Genomic DNA, 27,785 nt, shown 5'->3' with positions numbered 1-27,785 from the left:
TTGGATTGATTGCCTTATCTCTGTACCCCACACATACAATTACTGTATCTGTAAGGTCCTTCAGTCCAGCAGTGAATTTCAAAAACAGATTCAACCACAAAGACCAGGGAGGTGTTCCAATGCCTCGCAAAGAAGGGTACGTAATAGTAGATGGGTCCAAAAAACTAAAAAATAACATTGAATATCCCTTTGAGCATGGTGAAGTTATTTATTACACTTTGGATGGTGTATCAATACACCCAGTCACTACCAAGATACAGGCGTCCTTACTAACTCAGTTGCCAGAGTGGAAGGAAACCACTCAGGGTCTTCACCATGAGGCCATTGGCCATTTGCCATTTAATGGCTGTGATAGGAGAAAACTGAAGATGGATCAACAACATTGAAGTTACCCCACAATACTAACCTAAATGACAGAGTGAAATGAAGGAAGCCTGTACTTAAAAAACACAAGGCCAAATATACACTCGAGTTGCTTACCAAGATGATATTGAATGTTCACTTTGTCATTATGGGGTAGTGTGAGTAAATGGGTGAGAGAAAAAAAATAGATTTCATCCATTTTGAATTCAGGCTGTAACAACAAAATATGACTTGTTTCAGGAAACTAGGCGTAGCTCGTGCGTCACTACTACACAGGAGCGCCATTTGAAAGTAAATGCATTTTTTGGCAGAAATGCCTTCTTGAACATGTGAACTTATATGTGCCTTAATAACAAACGTGTATACCATCTGTGAATACGAATACAATTGTTCAATTACGAGCCTAGTTGGTTTAGCCACGGAAAAAGTTAGAAACCTTCCCGCTAGCCATGATTGGCTGAGATAATGAGTGGGCTGGATATACCGAGAGATGAGTATGTGTCACAGGGGTCGTTGAATGGAGACCAAGGCGCAGCGTGTATAGTGCTCATTTTTAAACTTTTAAACGAAAACACTTCAACAACAAAACAATAAAACGACTAACAACAGTCCCGTCAGGTACTCTAGACTAAACGGAAACAACCACCCACAAAAACCCATGAAAAACAGGCTGCCTAAGTATGGCTTCCAATCAGAGACAACGATAGACAGCTGCCTCTGATTGGAAACCATACCTGGCCACAACATAGAAAATGACAACATAGAATGAAACTCTAGACAACCCACATAGAAAACAGAAAACCCAAAACACATAGACAAAACACCCCCCTGTCACGCCCTGACCAATCTACTAGGACGTGACAGTATGGATTGGTCTGCCATATAGCACACTTCTGTCTATAATGTGAGCTGGTCAGTATGTCTTGGTAATCCTTTCTAACGCTGCTTGTTTGAAAGATATCACGTAGTAGAACAGCATAAGTGTTGCTCTCCACTTTCTGAAGGACAGAGTTTTGAAATCTGTTGTATAAAACACCTGTCTCTGGATTACATCTTCTAAGGGCAACCATGGCATTCGTGACAGAGGCAGAAGCATCTGGCTAGCTAGCATACATTTTCAGATATTAACGGTAACTAGCGCACTTTTGTACATTGCGCTATTCCGTACAATTTACCTTATTTTAGCGTACAATTTTTTTTATATACTTCCAGGTAAACTGAAATATGAATACCATTCCCCTTTCCAGCAAAATAAACGACGAGACCTTCATGCTGCCTGTCTCTGCATGATTGAAGAAAGCAATGAGCTCCATCAGGTCTTTTTAAAAATGGCGGGTGGGAAAATGAAACCTACTGCGTGATAGTGAAAGATATGTCGTGTGGGGAAACAGCTTTTTTCACCTGATCTGTCCAACTTATCACATCTAAAAAGTAAATAAAACACTATAAAGAGTTTATATAATGTGTCATTACCTACCTATTTGAAGGTTTGTGTCAAATTTGAGTCGGGTTTTTAGGGCGGCGCTAAAGTTATCTTCAGGAGTAAACTGCGGCAGTCGCGGCTTTTGAGAGCCATGATGACTTGCAGTGATGACGCAAAAAATGAATGCATTCAGTTGTACAACTGACTAGGTATCCCCCTTACCCTGTCCCTTTCTTGTTAGTGTTAAAGTTTTGAATATGCGAGAGAAGGGCTACCCCTGGTGGAAAGAGGCTGTACGGCACAAAATGAGTTACAAATGCATGCCGTACATTACGTAGTGACACGTCACGATGAAACGTACCGCGTCAGAGGGGTCAGCTTTTTCATCCTTTCTTGAATAGTATTAGTCCATTATCATGTCAATCAACGCTGAATCGAAACTTAGTTCACACCCCGGATTTTGTTGCCAACGAAGTCGCTACAGTCCCATTAGTTTTCATTTCAGCCTCGTTTGAATGCTGTGGTTGCGCAAATTTGTACAGAATGTAGTCACCGTTAGACGTTTCAAATGTTGTCAGAAAGTCGCTTTCATTTCAAGTTAAAGTGTACTGTTCGCTAGCTAGCAGACGCTAGCTGGCTGGCTAGCTAGCTAACGTTAAGTGTATGATCTTTGTAGTAATTTTATTTGTATCTCAGAGCCATTTGCATTGCTAGTTATACCCGAATGTTAGCTAGCTAACAGTGAACCTGGCTGGTAGTAACATTATCAGTTGGGATTATGGTTCGTTGTTTAGCTAGCTACAGTACATGTCGAAACAAAAGACTACACTTAGCAAGTAACTATTTCAATAGAATGTTTATGATGTCACTGCGACAACTGTCGATAGACTATGTCTATGTACTCTGATTTCAGAGAACTCTTGTCTGAGTGTGCCAGAGCGCAGAATAACAGCCGAATTTACGAACGCTCAACACCTGTGTAATACGGCCGGTGTCAGTAAACATTGGCAAAAAAGTGTAATTAAATTGTTGCCAGCAGCACAGTTGCAGTCACCAATGCTCTGGATAACATAAAAACATCCTAAACAGCTCAGGTGAGTAAAATGAGTGAGCCGTTCTCTCATTTGTGTCAGGAAGTAGCTAGCAAGTTAGCCAACATTAGCCAGTTAGCTTGGGTGCATGGCTGCTGTTAGGTCAGAACACTCAGATCTACCCTACTCCTTGGCCAGAGCGTCCAGTGTTTTTTACAAACGGACAATCTGACAATGCTCTGAGTTTATGAATGCCCAGAGCACGCTCTGGCACTCCAGATTACATTTTTAAACACACCTGTTGTATAAACCAGCCATTAGTCTTGAAATGTTTGGTTGTTTAGTACATAGCCTCACGTGAATCCTTAAAGAGATGGGTGGGGCTAAAGTTTAAGAGGGTGTGTTGAGTGTAGACAAAGAAGAGCCCTGCAGTAGGTACCAAAACATTCAAGGGACATTTTGTCAAAAGTGAGGTTACAAGCTTATCAAATTTCAAAGCAGAATTACGTTCCCATTGTTCCTCAACTGTATTGTATGATATATCATTTTATAGCTCTGAGTCTCTACTTTTATCCAATGTAAAAAACACCATTTCAAATGTTGCTACATAAGACCGAATCGTGCCGGCCGGTCACAAATGTGGAACAAGTCAAGGGGTATGAATACTTTCTGAAGGGACTGTAGGGTACTCTAGTTATGTTGGTTGCTATTTTGACCGATTTTCCCATTATTTCTCCCATATCTCAACTACAGTTAGACTGAAGTTCTGTTCCCAAACACTAGAGAATACATTATCAGGGTACATCTCAAATGGCGCCCTATTCCCTTTATAGTGCACTACTTTTGACCAGAGCTACTGTATGGCACCTGGTCAAAAGTAGTGCACCAAATAGGGAATAGGGTGACATCAAATCAAATTTTATTTGTCACATACACGTGTTTAGCAGATGTTATTGCTGGTGTGGCGAAATGCCTGTAAAAGCGAACACTTGGGAGGCAGCCTGGATCTTTATTCAAACAAATTAGACATACTGTAAGACCACATATGGGTTACCCATGCTAGTTTGTCACCTTAGCTTTGTAGTTACATGTGTATAGGTGTATTTAGTTGGGCCCTGGTTAAAAGTGCACTATATAGGGAATAGAGTGCCATTACGGCTACCCTCAATGTCTTACTGTAAAGTCAGAGAAAATATGGGTTGATCATGACAGATTTCAGTCAAATGTTGCATACTAGATATGAGAAGTAGGTTTCTACTCAGGTTTCAGAGTTGTGACTGATGATGAGTAGGAGGAGGAGAAAGAGGGAGAAGAGGAGGAAGAGGAGAAAGAGAAGGAACGGGAGGAGGAAGTGAGTTACCACCACCACAACAACAAACATAGTTGAGACAGGAAGTAGTTCTAAGCGTCCACTTCAGTGCAGCTTTAGCAGTGGCTAAAAGAATAAGCTCAGAATAACTCCCACTGAACCTACACTGCATTCTTCCTATTACTACTTAGCTATTCTCTAAGTAGGTTGAATGAGGGCAATTGAACTTTATTATATTCCGCTCTTAAAGTTGAATGGCACTAATTTACAACAACAAAAAGAGACAGTCAAAGGCTTTGGGCAATGGCAGGCTTGAAGATTTCATTTGAGTACCTGCCTGCTCTTTACCATTTACATGTGCGACATGGGGAGCTGAAAGAGAGAGAGAATTCTATTGAAATTGAGAGCGAGAGAGAGAGAGAGAGAGAGAGAGACATGGAGAGCTGAGAGAGTTGAGAAAGGGAGAGTAAGGAGACCTAGGGATGAGAGAGAGAGAGAGAGAGAGAGGAGGCCTCAGGATGAGAGAGACCGAGAGATTGAGTGAGAAACACAGAGAGAGAGAAAGAAATAGAGAGAGACAGAGAGATAAAGAGAGCGAGCAAAAGATAGAGTGAGTAGGCCTTGGGATGAGAGAAAGAGAGCGAGAGACAGAGCGAGTGAGTAGGCCTCGGGACTAGAGGAGAGCGAGAGGACTCTGTCAAGTCTCATTCCCTCTGATTTTAATGGAAATCCCGGAGGAGGCGATAAGATGCTCCCGAATCGGGAACCCAAACCCATTTGGATTTAATTCCAGCCTCTCCAAAGTTTTTAAACTTTAATGTAGCTCATTTAAGTGCCAGCTGCTGACAACATCGATTTCGCGTTAAGCCCCGGTGTCCGATATGGTTTGCCTTCCCTTCCAAATTGACAGAGACATCTATTTTCTCCTCTTCTCCCTCTTCTTCTGTCAACGTCTTCCATCACACAAGGAATAATTGAGAATTAAAAAGAAAGAGAGAGGAAAGTAGGAGCGGTAAATCTAATTGGCAGTGTTCCCCAACTTCCTCATAGAGGCCCATAAGTTGTAATTTGTGTGGCTGCCAGGGCTGGACAGATGAGGGAGGAAGTCGATGCGGGACGAAGACAGGAAGGTCAGGACGCATCACTGGCTGTCGCGGCGCACAAAGACTGACAGAACTCCTTCACACTAAGGCTACAGAGAGGTCCATCTGTTTCATAACACCCCTTGTTGTGCGTCAAAGCCCACGGATTGCCGACAACGCTTTGTGCCAAGTGTCTATTGCTAGTCTTACACTCTCTATGATCATCTCTTCTCCTCTTCAGGGCATTGTCCTACCTCTAATGGTAGACCCTGATGAAGACTGATCTACCTCTAATGGTAGACCCTGATGAAGACAGACAGATCTACCTATAATGGTAGACCCTGATGAAGACAGACAGACCCTGATGAAGACAGACTGATCTACCTCTAATGGTAGACCCTGATGAAGACAGACTGACCTACCTCTAATGGTAGACCCTGATGAAGACAGACAGATCTACCTCTAATGGTAGACCCTGATGAAGACAGACTGACCCCGATGAAGACAGACAGATCTACCTCTAATGGTAGACCCTGATGAAGACAGACAGATCTACCTCTAATGGTAGACCCTGATGAAGACAGACAGATCTACCTCTAATGGTAGACCCTGATGAAGACAGACTGACCCCGATGAAGACAGACAGATCTACCTCTAATGGTAGACCCTGATGAAGACAGACAGATCTACCTCTAATGGTAGACCCTGATGAAGACAGACAGATCTACCTCTAATGGTAGTGTCATGACGTTGGCCTCTTTTGGTACAGGGAGGACAGTTGACCCCTCCCTTTTGCACACAATCCACCCTGTGTGTAAAGGGTCGTAAAAACTCTAAAATTCCAGGACAGTCTCTGGCCACATGGCCCATAGAGAGACACAGGAAATTCTTCCAACTCATAGAATTGGAGAGCCAAGCGACATTTTGTGTTCTGGAGAAGGTATGGAAGATTGGTGAAGAATCCAGCTACGAACTGATCCGCTTGGTACCATTTTGTGATACTCAGAAGAGACAATATAGCCATATTACCATAAAACTGTTTATATAATAGACTCAGTTTAATACTGCATCATATGGGTGTATGGAATGTATTAATAAGGATAAAGCTTTTGTAAGACATTGAGATGCTATGTACTGATGTAATGTGATAGAATTGTATTTCTGTAACCAAATCTAACTCAGTCATAGGCACGCCCCCAGGGACCCATACAGGACCAGGCGTCATTTGACAAGCTGTTCTATGGGCACTATAAAACACCCCCGGATTTACATTTCTTCAGACCAGGCCTACACTCCGTTGGCTAATAGGTTTTACCTTCCAATTCCTCTACTGAAAGTGAACCATACCACGTGGTTAACTTTTAGACTATCGATACTGACAGAATAAGAACAAGTCTTTGATATTAATTATTAGTCTGCAGCTAAGTAAATTATATCATTGAACGCGAAGACCGACGAAACAACCATTCTATGACGACATTAATGAATGTCGCTCTGAAAGATCCATTCTAACCGAGAGAGAGAGAGAGAGAGAGAGAACGCGGACAAAACTCCCCAACAGAACTACTCTCCAACAAGAATCAGAACGACACACTGAGCGTAAATATAATATGATTGCAATTGTTCCCGAATGAGTGAGCCTTCAATTGTCAATTGTTAATATTAATGAACCCTGTGTAACTTCTCAGCCGACCTTTTATGATCCATTGTTCAACAGGCCGACCTGCCTGTTTAGCCAGTAGGGCACATTCCGATACCAATCCTTTGTGACGATAATTACTGTTTGTATGTTTTTCTGTTAATTACTTAGGGTAGTAAATAAATGATTTTAAGACAATTGATGTATGGATGATTTTAGTAAAGACTGGGTTCGTGCAGATACAACAATTTACGACGTTTTGGAATGAGACTGGACTAGAGGTAAATACACCATTTAAACTAGAAGATAATCGACCTATACTATAATAGAATATAATATTATAGTACAGGAAAGTTATATTAGGAAAATTATAGCTTTGTAATCTGAATATTCTCCTTGGTGCCCCGATCTCCTAGTTAATTACAATTAAACGATTAATCAGTTTAATCGCGTGATAATAATTACAGGGAGCTAATTGATAAACATATCTTCCGTTTAATGGTACCCCCAAAGACATGACAGTAGACCCTGATGAAGACAGACTGATCTATCTCTAATGGTAGACCCTGATGAAGACAGACTGATCTACCCCTAATGGTAGACCCTGATGAAGACAGACAGACCCTGATGAAGACAGACTGACCTACCTCTAATGGTAGACCCTGATGAAGACAGACTGATCTACCCCTAATGGTAGACCCTGATGAAGACAGACAGACCCTGATGAAGACAGACTGACCTACCTCTAATGGTAGACCCTGATGAAGACAGACTGATCTACCTCTAATGGTAGACCCTGATGAAGACAGACAGATCTACCTCTAATGATAGACCCTGACGAAGACAGACAGATCTACCTCTAATGGTAGACCCTGATGAAGACAGACAGATCTACCTCTAATGGTAGACCCTGATGAAGACAGACTGATCTACCCCTAATGGTAGACCCTGATGAAGACAGACAGACCCTGATGAAGACAGACTGATCTACCTCTAATGCTAGACCCTGATGAAGACAGACAGTTCTACCTCTAATGGTAGACCCTGATGAAGACAGACAGTTCTACCTCTAATGGTAGACCCTGATGAAGACAGACTGATCTACCTCTAATGGTAGACCCTGACGAAGACAGACAGATCTACCTCTAATGGTAGACCCTGATGAAGACAGACAGTTCTACCTCTAATGGTAGACCCTGACGAAGACAGACAGATCTACCTCTAATGGTAGACCCTGATGAAGACAGACTGATCTACCTCTAATGGTACACCCTGATGAAGACAGACAGATCTACCTCTAATGGTAGACCCTGATGAAGACAGACAGATCTACCTCTAATGGTAGACCCTGATGAAGACAGACAGATCTACCTCTAATGGTAGACCCTGATGAAGACAGACAGATCTACCTCTAATGGTAGACCCTGATGAAGACAGACAGATCTACCTCTAATGGTAGACCCTGATGAAGACAGACAGATCTACCCCTAATGGTAGACCCTGATGAAGACAGACAGATCTACCTCTAATGGTAGACCCTGATGAAGACAGACTGATCTACCTCTAATGGTAGACCCTGATGAAGACAGACAGATCTACCTCTAATGGTAGACCCTGATGAAGACAGCTTGTCTGTCTAAACGTTGGATATTAGGTTATTCAATTATTGCATCTGAGCTCCTAGAGTGTGCGGCTCTCCTTTTCTTTTTCAAGTGTTCTACTTCGCTAGCCAGCACCTCACCTAAACAGGTATGCATTTCTTTCACCTCCAGATCTACCTCTAAAGGTAGACATTTTTCTATCTCCTATACAGGAAAGAGAAGAAAAAGAAGAAGGGAAGAGGAGAAATAAGAAAACAATTGCCTTTTATAGTTAAGTGACGGCATACAATGATCTTTTGCCGGGGATGTTGGAAGTTAATTAAATAGTCGGTGTAGTTACTAAAGCCAGGCTGGGGGCCTGGAGCTGAAAGGAGAGAGGGACACATCTCAGGAACTAGCTAGTCTTCATCTGAAGGTGATCCTGTAACAGCAGGGAGAGAGACTGAAAGTCTGACAACGCTTGACTTGTTTGGGACCAGTCACAAAAACCAGTTCCACTTCAGCATTGTGCTTAGCATGCAAACAACACGAAGGGTGAGGGGACATCATGGAGTTGGATAGAGGGTGCACGTTTCCCAAAGCCAGAAGGTGGACATTGAAAAGATACGAGATGAGACCCTATCTATCTAACTCTATGGGGGGGACTGTCATGCCCTGACCATAGAAAGATGTTATTTTCTATGGTAGAGTAGGTCAGGGCGTGACAGGGTTTTTTCTCTCTATGTTTTCTATGTCTATGTTGTCAGGGTCTAGTTTTGTATTTTTATGTTGGGGTTTTGTTTGGGATGATCTCCAATTAGAGGCAGCTGGTCCTCGTTGTCTCTAATTGGAGATCATACTTAAGTAGGGGTTTTTCCACCTGGGTTTGTGGGAGATTGTTTTTTGAGTAGTGTATGTTTCAACTCTGCGTCACGGTTTGTTGTTTTGTGCTTTAGTTTATGTATCGCATAGTTTCACAGTGTAAATAAAATGTGGAACGACACACACGCTGCACTTTGGTCCGCTTCTCCTTCCTACGACAACCGTGACAGGGACATCTACTTATCACACTGGCCTCTAACCTGTGACCTCTCGCCTGTCCCAGATGCATTGTGGGTCATAGCAACAAGGAAGTCTTATAGAGATTGAAGTGGTGCTTTAGGAGTTAGGAGTAAGTTACCTTCTAAATGCCACTAACATTTACTATGAGACGAAAGACTCTTCCCAAAACCATCCGTCCCTCCCCCTGAAAAACAAGCTTTAAAAAGAAGAAGACGACAAATAAGTCAGAACTTTTCTCCTTGTTTTTTTTCTCCTACATGTTATCAAACTATCACAGTCTTGGCGAACACTGCTTTTCTTTCCGAGTTAATTACAGAGCTAATGACAAGGTTCGCTCCAGTGAAGTCTCGACAGCGCGCTGGGCCACAGACCGAAGGGCAGACAGACAGAGACAGAGAGACAGACAGATAACAGGCACCTACCTCATCATGACTGCAGCGTTAATGAGGTCACATCTCTCCCCCAAATAAATGGAGAGGAGAACAAAGCTGGACAAGGTTGCGCTGATTGATGGAGCTCTTTAGGTTAATAAGACACTTAATGAACTCCTGCTACTAGCATCGCTATTGTAGCCCTCCTAAAACACACACACACCAAAACACACTCCCACCTGACCCCCGTCTCCCCCCTCTCACCTCTCCTTCTGACGACTGGAGCAACAGGTCTTTCCGGCAGGAGGCCTTGAAGTCGCCCACCCCGGCGTTGACCTCCACCCCTCTGGGAGCCTCCAGACTCAGGGTCCTGGTGGGAGACTCCAGCCTGCAGAGAACCAGACATCCAGGGATTCAGTTAGACAACGAATCACTTTAGATTCAATGCATGGGTGACTTGAAGGATCAATAATGAAAACCTACTGTACAATTAGAATGTAAGTCGCAGATCGGAAAAATAACTGAACTGAAACTTTTTTTAAAGCAGCATTTCTTTAAAAAGTATTACACAGATCTAGCTGAGAGGATTTGATTGGACTGTGATGTGAAAGGGAGGGGGGGACACTAAGTGATACACAGGCACATTAGTACACATATTTTCTCACTGTTCCTCTCTCTCTCTGTCACACACAGGCACACACACACACACACACACACACACACACACACACACACACACCCCCCCCCCCCCCCCCCCCCCCCCCCCCCCCCCCCCCCCCCCGAGAGACAGAAGCCTGGATGGGAAGTCTCCCTGTGGACTGAGCGGTCATCTGGTCCACTGGTCCATCAGGTTAGCTGGTGAAACAGGCCTCGGATAATTAACCACCTGACAGAAATGAATATATTGACTTAACGATCCCTCCTTCCAACTTCTCTGCAAAAAAACCTTCACAGCCTCTTTCTCTTACACAGTCAGGATATCATACAATATCTATGAATAGCTCTGGTACTTTTGGCCGTTTTAAAAGAGGAATTCAATCAGGTCATTGATTTTCTGTTGCTGCTCCGGCTGCTGTTCCGCCCGGTGATTCGGAGACCAAAAAAAACGTAAAAAGTTTCCATCCATCCAGAAAGCCAGGGCCTTGGTGGTGATTCTTTATATGAAAAGACACCAGAGTCAGAGACTGTAGGTCTTATCGGTCCAATTCATTATCACGCAGGATGCGCCTTCCTGTGTTTCCGCACTCCTTCTCGCCGGCGAGGAGATCCGCTTTGACCTTCAACGCCGTCCGCCACGGCTTGTTTTATGCGGCGGATATATTTTTTATAACATGACAGAGATAGGCAACGAGAGAATGCATCAACACAGTTATCGTCTTAATTTGACAACTTCTAAAAGCTCAGGGGGGTATGGAGGGGGAGGCAATGTAATAATAGTTCTGGTGCGTACACATTGTAAAGTAGTAAGGTGTGATAGACAGAAACCATAGACAGAAAAACTCCATGGAGGTTTCAGTCACAATATAAGTTAGATGTTTTCCAGGCATATATAGCTTGACATTCACCTTGACCTTTCTCCTTTAATGGCCCTGATGCCGTATCGCCATGTTTCCGTTTGAGATCTGAACCCATGACCTTTTCGGTCAAAAAAAACCCACATCACCCTTCTGTGTCGCCGGTTGGGACGACATAAATTGTTTAAAGTGTCAGAGAGTGCTGAGCGATACAAAGGTGTCGTCTGGCAGGAAGAGTGAGCCGACTTTAACGATGAGAAATGGTTGGAAAATGACATTTTCAAGCCTCTGTGACTTTTGTGACTACTTTTTTTAAGTCCCCATCTCCAAGAGTAGTTCTATCCCGTGCTAAACTCGCTCCATGAATCTCTCAGACTAAAAGAACAGGTGAGAGCCTTCAACTGTGTTGTAAAAGTTATAAAACTCACAACACTTGTCACAGAGAGACAGGTATGGGGGATGACTCGGAACTATGGGTAATGGAGTATATGGGTACATGGGGGGTGGGGGTTCTGATCACTGAAAAGTAAATGTTGCATTTCGTAAAACTCAGAGCACTTAAATACCGAATGCCAGTCAGGTGTAAAATAGTGTGTAGGCATGTGTGAGACTGTGTATGTGTGTGCCCGCAAGGCAAGAGAAGCAGGGAGGTCACCTGAAGGTGTTTCAAGCCTTCTCCGTCTTCACATATACAAACTAATGCACCGTGATCCTGTTTCTAACCATGATCCATCCAGTATAACCTACTACTAACTACAGTAGATTCCCTGACAAATCCTTAGGTTGGGTCAAAAAATGTCAAAAAAGGACATTCGCGTCCCGCCCGTCTGCGGCTGTGAAATGTAGCCTGGGAAATTAAACATGGCAATGAGACCCTTGGAATTTTGGGATTTTAATTTCATGAAAATTTAATTTCATGGCTCCATGCATCCCATCGGTGATAATTTAATCAATAGTGAAAAGACTGGGGTCCGTCCTTCGTTTCTGTCCAGGCCGCTGACGTGACGTACCCGATGGATGTGTGTCAGAACTTTTTTGCGTGTGTGCGGAAAGAGAGAGAAAAGAACAGCGAGAGAGAGAGAGAGAGAGAGAGACAACACATATACAACCTCAAAGTAGTAGTCACTGAGCTCTTCAGTAAGGCCATTCTACTGCCAGTGTTTGTCTATGGAGATTGCATGGCTGTGAGCTGAACTTTATACACCTTTCAGCAACGGACTTGGCTGAAATAGCTGAATCCGCTACTTTGAAGGGGTGTCCACATACTTTTGTATAAATAGTGTATACACACCCTCAAAGCAGTAGTTAAATACTATTTTATTACACAAAAGCTTCCAGTCAGTCTCTCGTCACATTTACATAAAACATCCTCATCTGGCTGTCCTAATATGGACTCCATACTTCTCATACTATGTCCTAATATGGACACTGTACCATTCAAATCCAGTACAAACCACCAACTGAAACGCCAGGCTATGCTCTGAGAACAGCAGCTCTTACACGGCTAGCAACACAATCAGAACAAGGCACAAGCAGCTCTTTAACTTCCCATGGTGCACTGGGGCTCCCTGCTGAGAGTGTGAGTGGCTCAAAGCGGAGTGCCAGTAAAAGTCGCCTACCACAGACCGATGTGAGAGGCTAACATGTCCCGGGGTGAAAACAAACAGATGTATTGAAGTGGAACTAGTAGGGTGAGAGTAAGAACAACAAGCTGATATGTGAGCAGCCAGACTTAGACACCTTTAGGGTTGGAAAATTGCGGTAACTTTCCCAAAATTCCCAGGTTTTCCAGAAATCTCTGTGGAAGATTTCTGGAAAACTTTAGAATTATGGGAAAGTTAGCAGAATATTTCATCCCTACACCTCATTCAACATGACCAGCTAGGCTTTTAGGGCAGGTTCTCTAAACCTAAAGATTCTCTATTCCTTTTTACTTCAGGAATAGCTTTAATCAGTGTCCGGTAAACCGGCCCACATTAGACCAGGGGTTTGCAGCTACCAGCTGTGCAGGCTTTTGTTCCTGCCTAGCACTAACAAACCTGATCCAAATAGTCAACTCACTAACAGCCTGAACCATAATTAGCGGAACCAGGTGTTTTAGGGCAGGGCCTGAACAAAAGTCTGCACAGCCATTACATCCAGTCAGTCATGTGATCAGGAGAAACTTAACTTATATGCTTCATATTTGATGAGCTGGAAATACTAGTCTTTTTGAATTGGGTAAAAGAAAAATGAATTGAGAAATAATCTATATGTGGTTTTATCTCCCATTTTATCCAAGCTTGAGGGAATCTGTTGTACTACTGCATGCCACCCCTCTGAGCGACCATATGCTGACTAATACTGCCTCCTGCTAGGAGGAGAGACACCATTGTTCGTCTGCCTGAAATGCCTGTCAGGTAGTCTAAAAGTATTGATGAAAACACTTCCTTTAAAGACAAGATAAAAGACAGGGAGAAAATGAGGACAGTAGGAAAAGAGAGGAACGGAGGAAAGGAGAGGAAATGAGGAAAGGAGGAAAGGAGAGAAAAGGAGATGAAAGGAGAGGATAGGAGGAAAGGAGAGGATGACTGTTCTTGGAGAGGGACTGAAACGTCAGGCGCTTTTGAGGTGACGTGACATTTCAACAGAGAGAGAGACATGGGGGAGGGAGAAAGAGAGCGAAAGAGAGAGATAAAATGGGTAATACGAGCTAGCTGCTCACATTATTCTATCTGTGCTAGATGTGTGAGAGAGACAGAGAAACAGAGAGAGAGATGATGAGGGAGCCGTAACAATGTGACATATTGTTCCACATTCAGTGTCATTGCCTCTTTCCCTGGTCTCACGTGGTGGAGGGGAAATGTACTACATTCTCTCACTCAGCACAAAAAAATAAAATGCTGGGTCAGATGTAAGGTATTTGTGAAGACAGCACAAGGCCTCTCTCCTCCTCCCAGTGGCAGTAACACCTGCAGACTCAGGCTCAGTCCCAGGCTCAGTCCCAGGCTCAGTCCCAGGTTGAAGTGAAACGACACATAACGTCAGAAAGGCCGCTAGCTAAATCAGTGCAGGCTTCACAAGAAATCAATGGTTCAGGCTTCTGGGGTGCTCAGTCAATCTGGCCCATACAGCCCACCTCTGGAGTGAGTCTATACGCTATAGGAGACGATGGATAGGGTGGATATTCTGCTGTGTGAGGCCGGATTCATATATCCACTTCCAGCTGAAGTGGTTGGTGGGGTAACAGGAGGTATTAAAACAGCTGTGAAGCATTATAACTGGGGCCAGTAGGTTTAGGGTAAGGATAATCTAGGGTGGATAATCTAGGGTAAGGATAATCTAGGGTGTATATTCTAGGGTAAAGATAATCTAGGGTGGATAATCTAGGGTGTATATTTTAGGGTGTATATTCTAGGGTGGATAATCTAGGGTGGATATTCTAGGGTAAGGATAATCTAGGGTGGATATTATAGGGTGGATATTCTAGGGTGGATATTCTGCTATGTGAGGCTGGATTGGGATTCCCTCCTATCTGAAGTGGTTGTTTCACTTTCTAAAGTTATCAATAGCATGGCATTAAAACTAGGGTAGGAAGAACTCAGACATTCAGTTAGGAGTCGGCTCATAATTTGAGATTTGGAGATTAGCAATTGGAGATTTGCCAGTGTATGCCTGTGAAACTCCAGCTAGGATTTGAGTCAATAACTAGGGCCCGAAGTTACTAACACCATGAACACTACTGCACACTGCCCTATCCAATCTGGACAAGAGGAATACCTATGTAAGAATGCTGTTCATTGACTACAGCTCAGCATTCAACACCGTAGTACCCTCCAAGCTCATCATTAAGCTTGAGGTCCTGGGTCTTTTTGATGGGCCGCCCCCAGGTGGTGAAGGTAGGAAACAACATCCCCACTTCGCTGATCCTCAACACTGGGGCCCCACAAGGGTGCGTGCCCAGCCCCCTCCTGTACTCCCTGTTCGCCCATGACTGTGTGGCCATGCAAGCCTCCAACTCAATCATCAAGTTTGCAGATGTTTGCAGGCTTGATTACCAACAACAACGAGACGGCCTACAGGGAGGAGGTGAGGGCCCTTGGAGTGTGGTGTCAGGAAAACAACCTCTCACTCAACGTCAACAAAACAAAGGAGATGATCGTGAACCTCCGGAAACAGCAGAGGGAGCAGCCCCCTATCCACATCGATGGGACAGTAGTGGAGAAGGTGGAAAGTTTTAAGTTCCTCGACGTACACATCATTGACAAACAGAAATGGTCCACCCACATAGACAGTGTGGTGAAGGAGGGCCTCTTCAACCTCAGGAGGCTTAAGAAATTTGGCTTCTCATCTAAAACCCTCACAAACTTTTACAGATGCACAATTGATAGCATCCTGTCGGGCTGTATCATCGCCTGGTACAGCAACTGCACCGCCCTCAACCACAAGGCTTTCCAGAGGGTAGTGCGGTCTGCACAACGTATCATCAGGGGCAAACTACCTCCCCTCCAGGACAGCTACAGCACCCGATGTCACAGGAAGGCCAAAAAGATCATCAAGGACAACAACCACCCGAGCCACTGCCTGTTCACACCACTATCATCCAGAAGGCGATGTCAGTACAGGTGCATCAAAACTGGGACCGAGAGACTGAAAAAAAAACGTATATCTTAATGCCATCAGACTGTTAAACAGCCATCACTAACACAGAGGCTGCTGTGTACATACAGACTCAAATCATCGGCCACTTTATTTATTTATTTTTTTAACCTTTATTTAACTAGGCAAGTCAGTTAAGAACAAATTCTTATTTTCAATGACGGTTAAGTGCCTTGTTCAGGGGCAGAACGACAGATTTTTACCTTGTCAGCTCAGGGATTCAATCTTGCAACCTTGCGGTTACTAGTCCAACACTCTTACCACTAGGCTGGATCACTAGTCACTCTAAATAATGCACTTTAATAATGTTTACATATATTACATTACTCATCTCATATGTATATACTGCTCATCCATACATTTATATGCACATATTCTTATTCCATCCCTTTACATGTGTGTGTGTTAGGTAGTTGTTTTGGAATTGTTAGATTACTTGTTAGATATTACTGCACTGTCAGAACTAGAAGTAGACACATTTCATTACACTCACATTAACATCTGCTAACCATGTGTATGTGACCAATAAAATGGGATTTGATTTGAGGCCTGTGATATCGGTTTTGGCTGAAACACCACTTAACATTGGTTTGGCTTTACCTTTTTAGTAAGGATTCACTCTCTCTATACAAAAGCTCATGTTACAGAACAGCAATATACTATAGGGTGACGATGACTGCGTTTACACAGGCAGCCCAATTCTGACCTTTTGGCCCAATTATGGGCAAAGGAGCTGATCTGATTGGTCAAGATACCAATTAGTGAAAAAAGATCAGAATTGGAAGGTGGCCAATCCATTTAGATCCGACTCGCAGATCCAGGTGTTGCCAGTAAATCTAACAAAAGCCCCTGAAAGTCCCAGCTGGTGAGTGTTTTCAGAGTGTTAAAAAAAAGAAAATGGCTGAAGACGATAATGATGTTTTGGTTGGAAGTAAAAGAAGAGGACAGGTGATTAGACTAAGCCGGAGCTTCTCTCAGTCACTACATCTCTCCTGGAAGGCTACTGATGGCTCAATAAGTATCATTTAGATTTTTGTTACCAGGAAGGCAGACAGACATCAATATGCCCGGGACCCCGCGGGCCCCCAAACCGTCTACGTCCGTCACCGCGGTTACGTCTGGAGGGTGTCGGCAGCTGTTGTGGCCGCGTAGAGAACAGAAGGCGTGTTTCGGCGGTGAGATAGTTTGATAATATCAGGTTTTCGGAGCCCGTAAAATAATGTTTCAGTTTGAGTGAGACTAGGAGAAATGACCAGAGGGTGTTTCGGTTTGAGACGAAAGAAAACAGAAACTGATACACAGATACACACACAGATAAACTACAAACACATGTACACACACACACACACACACACACACACACACATGCATTGTGTTTTAATCTAATTTATTTCCAATTGCCCCCTGAAGAAGTGTATAACCAAACATCAAATGAAGAACGATAAACACTGCGCTCCATTAACTGCAGCTTGTTCCAACACATGCTTGAAGAGACCCGGAAACTCCCAGCTGGCTACACACTGTACTGTAAACCCATTTATCTGGGGTGGACCGGACACATACAAACGGACCATTTTAGAACACAGACCGTCTGCTTCACTCAGCTGAAATCTCCCACTCTCTCTATAAATTCCCCTTTCCAGAAGAGGGGTTCTTGTACAGTAAGAAGGCCCTCTGATGAGCTAGCGCTAGGTGGAAGTTGGCTGCAGATACAGATCTGGGATCAGTTTCCTCTCTCCACATCAAAATCTTAAAGTAACTGTCCAGTGTTTCCAGATTTCAATGAAATATGACTTATAATTAATTACAATATGAGTTAAATAGTTTTCCTTTCCAAAAGTTAAGTATGTTAAAAATCTGCTTTTCTATGTTTGAATTGTGTGGGCGTACCCAAACAACAGAATGGTGTGGACGTATACAGGTCATAAAAAATATCCATGACAAGTAAACAGCTGATTGGCCAGCTGAGCTTTTTTAAAGTGTTTTTTAAGTGGGAGTTTTTCTTGTAATGTATGCTTTGGCCACAAATACAACTATAGGATGAAGGCATGTCCGATCAACCCCAGGCAAAGGGGTTTTATTGCCACCCCTGGGTGTGCGGAGAACCTGATGGTCCTAAATGGAGAATTACATCAGAGCAGGGAAGAGAGAAGGGATCTAGCAGTGGTATTCATAGACTTTGCCAAGGCATTTGACTCAGTGGCCCATGAACACTTAATCCATGTCCTGAAAGAGAGGGGACTCGATAGCCATATAATCAGACTAATCAAGGACTCCGACGAAGAGGTGTGTACGAGAATAAAGGTGAAGGAAGGAACCTCACCGCCAATCGAAATGAAAGTGGGAGTGAAACAGGGAGACCCAATGTCCCCCCTCCTCTTCAACATTGCGGTAGACCCTCTGACTCGCAAGCTCGAGAGCATGGGAGAGGGCTACAGGTTTGGGGGAGAGAAGGTGACAACCCTAGCATTTGCTGATGACTTGGTGCTTATGAGCAGCTCTTGGGCGGGCATGCAACATAACATCAAAATATTGGAAAGTTTCTGTCAACTTTCTGGCCTACGTGTGCAGCCAAAAAAGTGCCATGGGTTCATGGTGAGACACGGGGCGTAACATTCACCGTCAATAACTGTCAGGCATGGACAATCGAAGGGGAAAAGCTACACCTGATTGACCCAGATAAATCAGAAAAATATCTGGGCATGAAAGTGAACTCCTGGCTGGGGATTTCAAAGCCAGATTTGAGAGGACAAATCCTAGAGTGGGTCATCAGTATCAATTAAGCGCCACTACAACCCAGCCAAAAAGTAAGCATACTAAATGCATATGCAGTCTGTCACAGACGTCGAAATGAGTAGACCAAAGCGCAGCGTGTATAGTGCTCATATTTAAACTTTTAATGAGGACACTCGAACCAAAACAATCAAACGACTGACAACAGTTCCGTAAGGTACACTGACAAAACAGAAAACAACTACACACAAAAAACAAAGGAGTAACAGGCTGCCTAAGTATGGCTTCCAATCAGAGACAACGATAGACACCTGCCTCTGATTGGAAACCATACCCGGCCAAAACATAGAAAACAAAACATAGAATGCCCACCCACCTATCACACCCTGGCCTAGCTAAACAGAGAAAACACAGCTCTCCTAGGTCAGAGCGTGACACAGTCCCCCAAGTGATATATACGGTAAACCACGGGGACATCGGGACAGTCGAAGTAACTATCCTAGATGGGATAGTTAAAACAACAGTGAAAAAGTGGCTGCACCTACCTCCATCAACCTGTGACGACTTGCTCAATGCTAGGAACAAAGACGGCGGCTTAGGCATTGTGAAGTTGGCAAAAATGATACCAGCAATCCAGGCGCGAAGGTTATTTAACCTGTCAGTGTCATCAGACACACTGACAAGAGCGGTAACGGAATATACAATGCCAAAGGAGGAATTTTCAAAACTGTGGATACGGGCAGAGGGAGTCCCGGAGCAAACTCCGAAACTGGGAGAAAGCCTAGATGCTATGATGCCAGTCGGGGAAGATGGCTCAAGCACAAAGGGAGCAGAGGTGGAGCCAAAAAAGCACAAGCAGCTGTGCAAGTATCCCTCTAACTGGAGGTCGAAAGGATTTGAGGATTGGGCGGCGCTGCCAATCCAAGGAAAAGGATCTGGCAAGTTCCACCAAGACAAGATCAGCTACAGCTGGCTTACAGATCCAGCAGCGGTGCGATTTAAACAGCTACACTATGTAGCTGAGCTTAAACTGAGGGCAAACGTATATCCTACAAGGGAGACATTGGCTCGTGGGCGGAACAAAGTGGAAGCCGTATGCAAAAGGTGACCACAAGTTGGAAACAATATCACACATACTAGGGCAATGCCAGGTAGAGGAGTCACAATCTCATGTGTGACCTACTCGCCGAGGAAGCAGTGAAAGTGGGGTGCAAAGAGCTGAGAGTGAAAACAAAGGAGGGGGGTCTGTGGATCCCCGACTTGCTGTTCGTGAGAGGTAAGCTGGGAGTGGTTGCGGATGTCATGGTGAGATATGAGAGGAATGAGGATACCCTGGAGAGGGGTAGAGAGGAAAAGGTGGATAAGTACTTACCAATTGCCCCACTCATTGCTGAGCAGTTCTGGCTCAGCAGAGTCCTGGTCTATGGTTTTCCGATGGGAGCCCGCGGAAAATGGCCTACCTCAAACTTCGATCTGCTGAGGACACTGGGCCTATGAGGTCGCGGTGCACGAGACTTGTGACCTTGATCAGTACACGGGTGATACTGTACTCACTGGATATACTGAAGGCCTTTGGCCTAGAGTGCGGCATCGGGCGAGCAGTCGGCACTGGGAGGGAAAGCGAAGGAGAATAAGATACTAAAGGGAAGCAGGTCCCGACTTGAGCTAAGTCATACAGGATGAACTTCCTGACAACCGAAAAAAGGTGGGTTGGGTTCCACTGGTGAAATCTTCTAATCTTGACTCAGCACAGCCTCAGAGGAAGGGCCACTCCGAACAGCCTGGTCCTCCCATGGTTTCTCCATTGGGCCCGACTAATAGGGAGTTTTTGCTCCTGGCCACCGTACACCGTCTCAAACGCGGGTAGCTCCAAGGAGTACATGCTGGGTCATGGGAACCATTGAAGTACAACTGTACCATCCACAATATGGAGCGTACCAAAGGGCCCGTTAGCAGGGAATTCCGCTGATTACGCCGAACCACCGCTCGTTCAACTAAGACTGGGTTAAAGCTAGATAAGAGGAGTGAAAAGGGAACTCTAAACCCCACAAGTGTGTTGCATTGTGGGGAGTAAGTAAGGCCAACCGGTCAGAAGGAAGGCAGTTGATGCACAACTAATAACGCAGAATTGTCAAGCTCGTCGGGTTTGGCCCAAGCGGTTGTCAAAGTGAAGAAATCCAACCGGCAGAACTCCTGTCGCGGTGCTGTGCTCCTCATATCAATATGTAAATATCAGCAATGCACAGGTTACAGCGAGAGCAACTATGACAAGTCAACAACATTATTTGTGTATAACAGAATATTGACTTTTCAAAGTGAGATTTTCAGTGGACAATTACTTTACCTACTAGGGAGTAGGAATGTAAAACTGTGTGTAGTGTTGACGGAATGCATTCTTAGTCTATTGTCTGGGCTGTTTGCTGATCCAACCGAGCCATTCTGAGATGAGCGAGAGTCTCGCACACGGCTCTCCATCTGCTATAAGAGACCTGGGTGTCCAGCCTGCTGCAAAACTAACATGTCAGCAACCAGGCCACAGAGCAGCGTAACCTCTGGGTGGGTTCACAATGACTGACAGACACACGGCTATATACAGAGGCTGGTACACTCATACACGCACACACCACACGCACACACCACACACACACACACACACACACACACACACACACACACACACACACACACACACACACACACACACACACACACACACACACACACACACACACACCAAATTATTTCCATATCCCAACTCTGTTCAGGCCTTTTCCTATGCCTGTAATGCCTCTTTCAGTGTAACTAATTAATGGTTGATGGAAGAGGATGGTGGAGAACGTCCTTGTTGCTCAATGTCCCGGTAAATCTGCCTGATAATGAATAAAAGGCGCTTTGGTTTTGGTCATAAAAGACCCAGATGGTTGTTCCTGTACATAGCCCACATACTAAAGAAATACAGCGCCGGCTGCGTTGACCTTAGCCAAGGATTTTCATTAACTTCCAACCCACCTGATGCGATCGACATTATTATTAAAGTGGGCCACAAAAGTGAAGCGAATCATCAAGCTTCTCACAGAACCAACTTCCGTTTTGAGCCAAACCTCCATGAAACTTTTCCATACTTTCAGTCAAATTTACGAAAAACTTTCCGAAAGAGCCAAGTTCACTTCAGAGATACTTTCCCCAAAAAACAAGTTCACGTCAGAGAAACTTTCCTAAAGAGCCAAGTTCACTTCAGAGAAACTTTCCCAAAGAGCCATGTGCACTTTAAAGAAACTTTCCCAAAGAGCCATGTACACTTTAGAGAAACTTTCCCAAAGAGCCATGTAGACTTTAGAGAAACTTTCCCAAAGAGCCAAGTTCACTTCAGATAAACTTTCCCAAAGAGCCAAGTTCACTTCAGAGAAACTTTCCCAAAGAGCCAAGTTCACTTCAGATAAACTTTCCCAAAGAGCCAAGTTCACTTCAGAGAAACTTTCCCAAAGAGCCATGTACACTTCACAGAAACTTTCCCAAAGAGCCAAGTTCACTTCAGATAAACTTTCCCAAAGAGCCAAGTTCACTTCAGATAAACTTTCCCAAAGAGCCAAGTTCACTTCAGAGAAACTTTCCCAAAGAGCCAAGTTCACTTCAGAGAAACTTTCCCAAAGAGCCATGTACACTTCACAGAAACTTTCCCAAAGAGCCAAGTTCACTTCAGAGAAACTTTCCCAAAGAGCCAAGTTCACTTCAGAGAAACTTTCCCAAAGAGCCATGTACACTTCACAGAAACTTTCCCAAAGAGCCATGTACACTTCACAGAAACTTTCCCAAAGAGCCAACTTAACTTTGCTTCAGGAGCATCACTGTACTGCACTGTGGCTTTGGAGGGAAGGGGGATATGTGGGGGAGATCTCTCCCAAAGCCCTTGACTCTGAGTGGGGTTGAAGTCTCAAAGGGGTTCCCCTTTGACCGGGGGTAGGGAGGTAGAGCTGTAAGGGGGTACAGAGAGGGAAGAGGAGGATATCGACTGGACCTGTTCCTCTGTAGTTCTTTGGATGAGGCTTTAATTGAGTCTGGACCTCTGTGAACTCTTTGGCTTCATCCCAAATGGACCTTATTCCTTATATAGTGCACAACTTTTAAACAGGGCCCATAGAGCTCCGGTCAAAAGTAGTGCACTATGTAGGGAAAAGGGTGTCATTTGGGCCGTGTCGACTTCCAACAGCTTGATCAATGCTCATCTGATTATGGAGCCAGTGTTAGCTAGTGGAATTAGCTGATTGCTGATGACACGCACTCTCTGTCTTCTGACTCTTGTTTGAGATTTTGTTCTCTTTGATCAAACTCCTGTCTCCCTACTCTCTCTCTCGCTTCTTTAACCGTCTGTCTCTCTACGGTCTCTCTCTCTCTTCTTTTACCTTCCGTCTCTCTACGGTCTCTCTCTTTCTTCTTTTACCTTCTGTCTCTCTACTCTCTCTCTCTCTCTTTCTTTTACCTTCTGTCTCTCTAAGGTCTCTCTCTTCTTTTACTTTCCGTCTCTCTACTGTCTCTCTCTTCCTTTACCTTCTGTCTCTACGGTCTCTCTCTCTCTCTTCTTTTACCTTCCGTCTCTCTACTGTCTCTCTCTTCCTTTACCTTCTGTCTCTACGGTCTCTCTCTCTCTCTTCTTTTACCGTCTGTCTCTCTACTGTCTCTCTCTCTCTTCTTTTACCGTCTGTCTCTCTACTGTCTCTCTCTCTCTTCTTTTACCGTCTGTCTCTCTACTGTCTCTCTCTCTCTTCTTTTACCGTCTGTCTCTCTACTGTCTCTCTCTCTCTTCTTTTACCGTCTGTCTCTCTACTGTCTCTCTCTCTCTTCTTTTACCTTCCGTCTCTCTACTGTCTCTCTCTCTCTTCTTTTACCTTCCGTCTCTCTACGGTCTCTCTCTTTCTTCTTTTACCTTCTGTCTCTCTACTCTCTCTCTCTCTCTTCTTTTACCGTCTGTCTCTCTACTGTCTCTCTCTCTCTTCTTTTACCGTCTGTCTCTCTACTGTCTCTCTCTCTCTTCTTTTACCGTCTGTCTCTCTACTGTCTCTCTCTCTCTTCTTTTACCGTCTGTCTCTCTACTGTCTCTCTCTCTCTTCTTTTACCGTCTGTCTCTCTACTGTCTCTCTCTCTCTTCTTTTACCGTCTGTCTCTCTACTGTCTCTCTCTCTCTTCTTTTACCTTCTGTCTCTCTACTGTCTCTCTCTCTCTTCTTTTACCTTCTGTCTCTCTACTGTCTCTCTCTCTCTTCTTTTACCTTCTGTCTGTCTCTCTCTTTTCTTTTACCTTCTGTCTCTACTGTCTCTCTCTCTTATTTTATCTTGTCTCTTTACGGTCTCTCGCTCTCTTCTTTTACCATCCGTCTCTCTACTGTCTCTCTCTTCTTTTACCTTGTCTCTCTACGGTCTCTCTCTCTCTCTCTCTTCTTTTACCTTCTGTCTCTCTACTGTTTCTCTCTCTTCTTTTACCTTCTGTATCTCTACTGTCTCTCTCTCTCGCTCTCTTCTTTTACCTTCTGTATCTCTACTGTCTCTCTCGCTCTCTTCTTTTACCTTCTGTATCTCTACTGTCTCTCTCTCTCGCTCTCTTCTTTTACCTTCTGTATCTCTACTGTCTCTCTCTCTCTCTTCTTTTACCTTCTGTCTGTCTCTCTCTTTTCTTTTACCTTCTGTCTCTACTGTCTCTCTCTCTTATTTTATCTTGTCTCTTTACGGTCTCTCGCTCTCTTCTTTTACCATCCGTCTCTCTACTGTCTCTCTCTTCTTTTACCTTGTCTCTCTACGGTCTCTCTCTCTCTCTCTCTTCTTTTACCTTCTGTCTCTCTACTGTTTCTCTCTCTCGCTCTCTTCTTTTACCTTCTGTATCTCTACTGTCTCTCTCGCTCTCTTCTTTTACCTTCTGTATCTCTACTGTCGCTCTCTCTCTTCTTTAACTGTCAGTCTCTCTTCTTTAACCCTCTCTCCTTTAACCCTCTCTCTCTCTACTGTCTCTCTCTCTCTCTCTCTCTCTCTCTCTCTACTGTCTCTCTCTCTCTCTCTCTCTCTCTCTACTGTCTCTCTCTCTCTCTCTCCCATTTTTACAAACCACAGAGGACAACAGACACAAACCACATTTACACTAATTTTTAGTAGTTAATATGTGATGTAGGAGAAAGAATTTGGGGTTAGGTGGGACCAATATGCAAAAGTTTCAACAGGGCATTCTAGGAACAGGGTCTGGGGTTAATCGAAAGGAGAGGACTTTATCCCAGTTTTCCTGGGGTCCCCGTCTAGCAAATTGTGTCCAAACTTCTAAAAGACTCTCTATAACTATTGGCGTGTCTATCCTGCTGCGTAGGCTTGGCTGCATCCCAAATGACACACTATTCCCATTAGTGCATTACTAGGACTCTAGAGCCCATAGGACTCTGGTCAAAAGTAGTGCAATTAATAGAGAGTAGGGTGCCATTTGGGATGTATTCTATGTTCATTTGTACTTCAGAGGGTTACACCATAACATACATCATTAGCCTCAAATAGACTCCATCAAGTCATTACATCTTTCATTTACTTTAACTGCAAAATCAGGGGACTTTTATAGAGAAAGAAAGAAGGGGGAGGGACAAACGACCTCGGCCAAAAAGCGGATTTGATCAAAAAAAGAAAAGTAAAAAAGTGATACCAAATCCAAAAATAGAGAAAGAAGCCCTGGTCCAGCTAATTAGCAGTGATTCACCTCGATCGTCTGTTAAGTACAAGTCCTAATGAACACACTTATATTAAACAACTATAAAAAAGGTAGGGATATGAACTTGATTCATTTCTATGTTTCCATTCTGCCGAACAATTAATGAGTGAGAGACGAGGGAGTGAAATATGTAAAGCGTGTAATACCGAATTAACCCCCGACGCGGAGCGGAGAGAAAGGCCACGGCCGGTCAGTCAAAAATGTGTCGCATTTCAGTTCACTCAGAGGTAAGGGATGAGATGAGAGTGCCACTCTGAAATGATTCATATGTGTCATGCATTTTGTGTGTGTGCGCATGTGTGTGTGTGTGCGCGTGTGTGTGTGCGTGCATGTGTGTGTGTGTGGCAACTACCTGGTGTATTGTGGTTTTAGACGGAGAGAAATCAGGAGAAATTCAAAAGAGACTTCCCAACCAACACCTATATTACAGACAGAGGAAGAGGCCCAAAAGGCATCCTATTCCCTATAGCAAGTAGTGCACTATGTAGGGAATAGGGTGCCATTTGGGATGGACAAAGAGAAGGTGTAACAATATGATACATAAAACACACCCCTCCCTCCCTCTCCCCCCTCCCTCCCCCACTATTTTTATCACTCCCTCTCTTTCCCCCTCCCTCTCTCTCCCCCCTTCTCTTCTCTTTCCTCCCCTCTCTCTCCCTCTCCCTACATCAGTCCCTCCTTCCCTCCACTCCTCCAGTCCAATCCATGCCCATCAGTCCCTTTCTCTACCCAGAACTTAATCTGCACTGACAATATACAAATGAGCCTGCCACATTTGCATAAAAGCAGTTCATAGGTGACTGGAAGCTGCCCATTAGCTCTCCATCATACCCGTCTGTCTCTCTCTCTCCGCTAATCCACACATTTATATACTGCGCTGTATGCTAGCGCTACGCTAGCCTGTCTGTCAGTCTCTCTGTTAATCCACACATTTACATACTGCACTGTATGCTAACGCTACGCTACGCTAGCCTGTCTGCCTGTCTGTCAGTCTCTCTGCCAATCCACACATGTACTTACCGCTACGCTAGCTAGCCCGCAGGGCCCTTAGGCTATCGTTTTAAAGGATTATTGCTATGACGTACAATACAGACACTGATACGGAGCTGCTTGACTGTTCAAGAGGATGTAAGCGTTATGGCCGGCAGTCAATGCGGCTGTCGGGCCAATGAGGCGAGAGGTATATAAAATCGGTGAGATTTGATTGGCTGAGAGACCAGCGATCAAATACCTCTGCCATCAAACTGTGTTGAATGGATTCCCAATAAGAGTACACAGCTGTATTGAATTAAGAGGAGAATGACATGTTCACTTGCTATTGAAGTCTGTACCCAGACGGCGGCGTGAGGCGAGACACCCCCAAGGCAACATCCAGGCCCTCTGGCATCAACATTGTCAGTTGAAAACAATAGAAACCAAACTCTTTTTAGGCAAGCCCACCTGTACAACTGTAGGGGAAACACTGTATATGCCTTTACACTTGTCACTATCTCAAGGATCCGTTCTGCCTTCTATACAATAACAAAATAGATATCAAATGAGAAATCTGATCCTGGATCCTATTAGATCGTAGCGATTACATGGAAATGGGGATTGCTGATTCTAGTGCTGATCTAGGATCAGGTCCCTCTTCTCCATGTAATGTTATTCATGACGATCTGAAAGACAAAACTGATCCTAGCAACTCTACTCTGAGACCAGAGGAGGCTGCTGAGGGGAGGAGGGCTCATAATAATGGGTGGAACGGAGCGAATGGAATGGCATCAAACTATCTGTTTGATGTGTTTGATACCATTTCACTTATTCTGCTCCGGTCATTACCACGAGCCCGTCCTCCCCAATTAAGGTGCCACCAACCTCCTGTGGCTGAGACGCTTTATGAAGACAGACCCTGGTTCATTCTATCCATCAGCCATTGACTGAGAGGGTCGATGCAGTGTGTCCTCGGTCACTAGCTGAGCCTGTATAAAGCATCTCATCTGATCCTTACCTGGGTTTAATGTAGATGACTGGAGAGTGTATGGAGGAGCAGCCTGGCCAGGACTGTCCTCTTAAAGAGCTGTATAACTGCACTGCACTACAGTCTCTACTGTACGCTCACATCAGGATGACCTCGCCGCCAAGGCAGATGGGTTTTATGAAGTGAAGTCAAGGGCTCTCAACACACTACTGGAATAAACAGGTATGGACACACACACACACACACACTCTCCCACTCACTCTCCCTTTCTTTTAATTTTTACATTTACATTTAAGTCATTTAGCAGACGCTCTTATCCAGAGCGACTTACAAATTGGTGCATTCACC

At 44.3% G+C, this 27,785-nt stretch overlaps 1 protein-coding gene across 1 annotated transcript in view; it reads right to left on the bottom strand.

Annotated features, from left to right (window-relative positions):
- The window catches only part of LOC106602199 (zeta-sarcoglycan), a 298,123-nt gene that overhangs the window by 12,761 nt on the left and 257,577 nt on the right, over window positions 1-27,785 (bottom strand). The window contains exon 7 of the mRNA XM_045716437.2: window positions 10,125-10,248. Within this exon, the coding sequence (XP_045572393.1) occupies window positions 10,125-10,248 (124 nt within the window). The remainder of the gene's footprint in view (window positions 1-10,124; window positions 10,249-27,785) is intronic.

This window comes from Salmo salar, chromosome 04, assembly GCF_965601325.2.
Source record: "Salmo salar chromosome 04, fSalSal1, whole genome shotgun sequence".
Classification (NCBI taxonomy): domain Eukaryota; kingdom Metazoa; phylum Chordata; class Actinopteri; order Salmoniformes; family Salmonidae; genus Salmo; species Salmo salar.
This window is presented reverse-complemented; position numbering and strand designations above follow the sequence as displayed.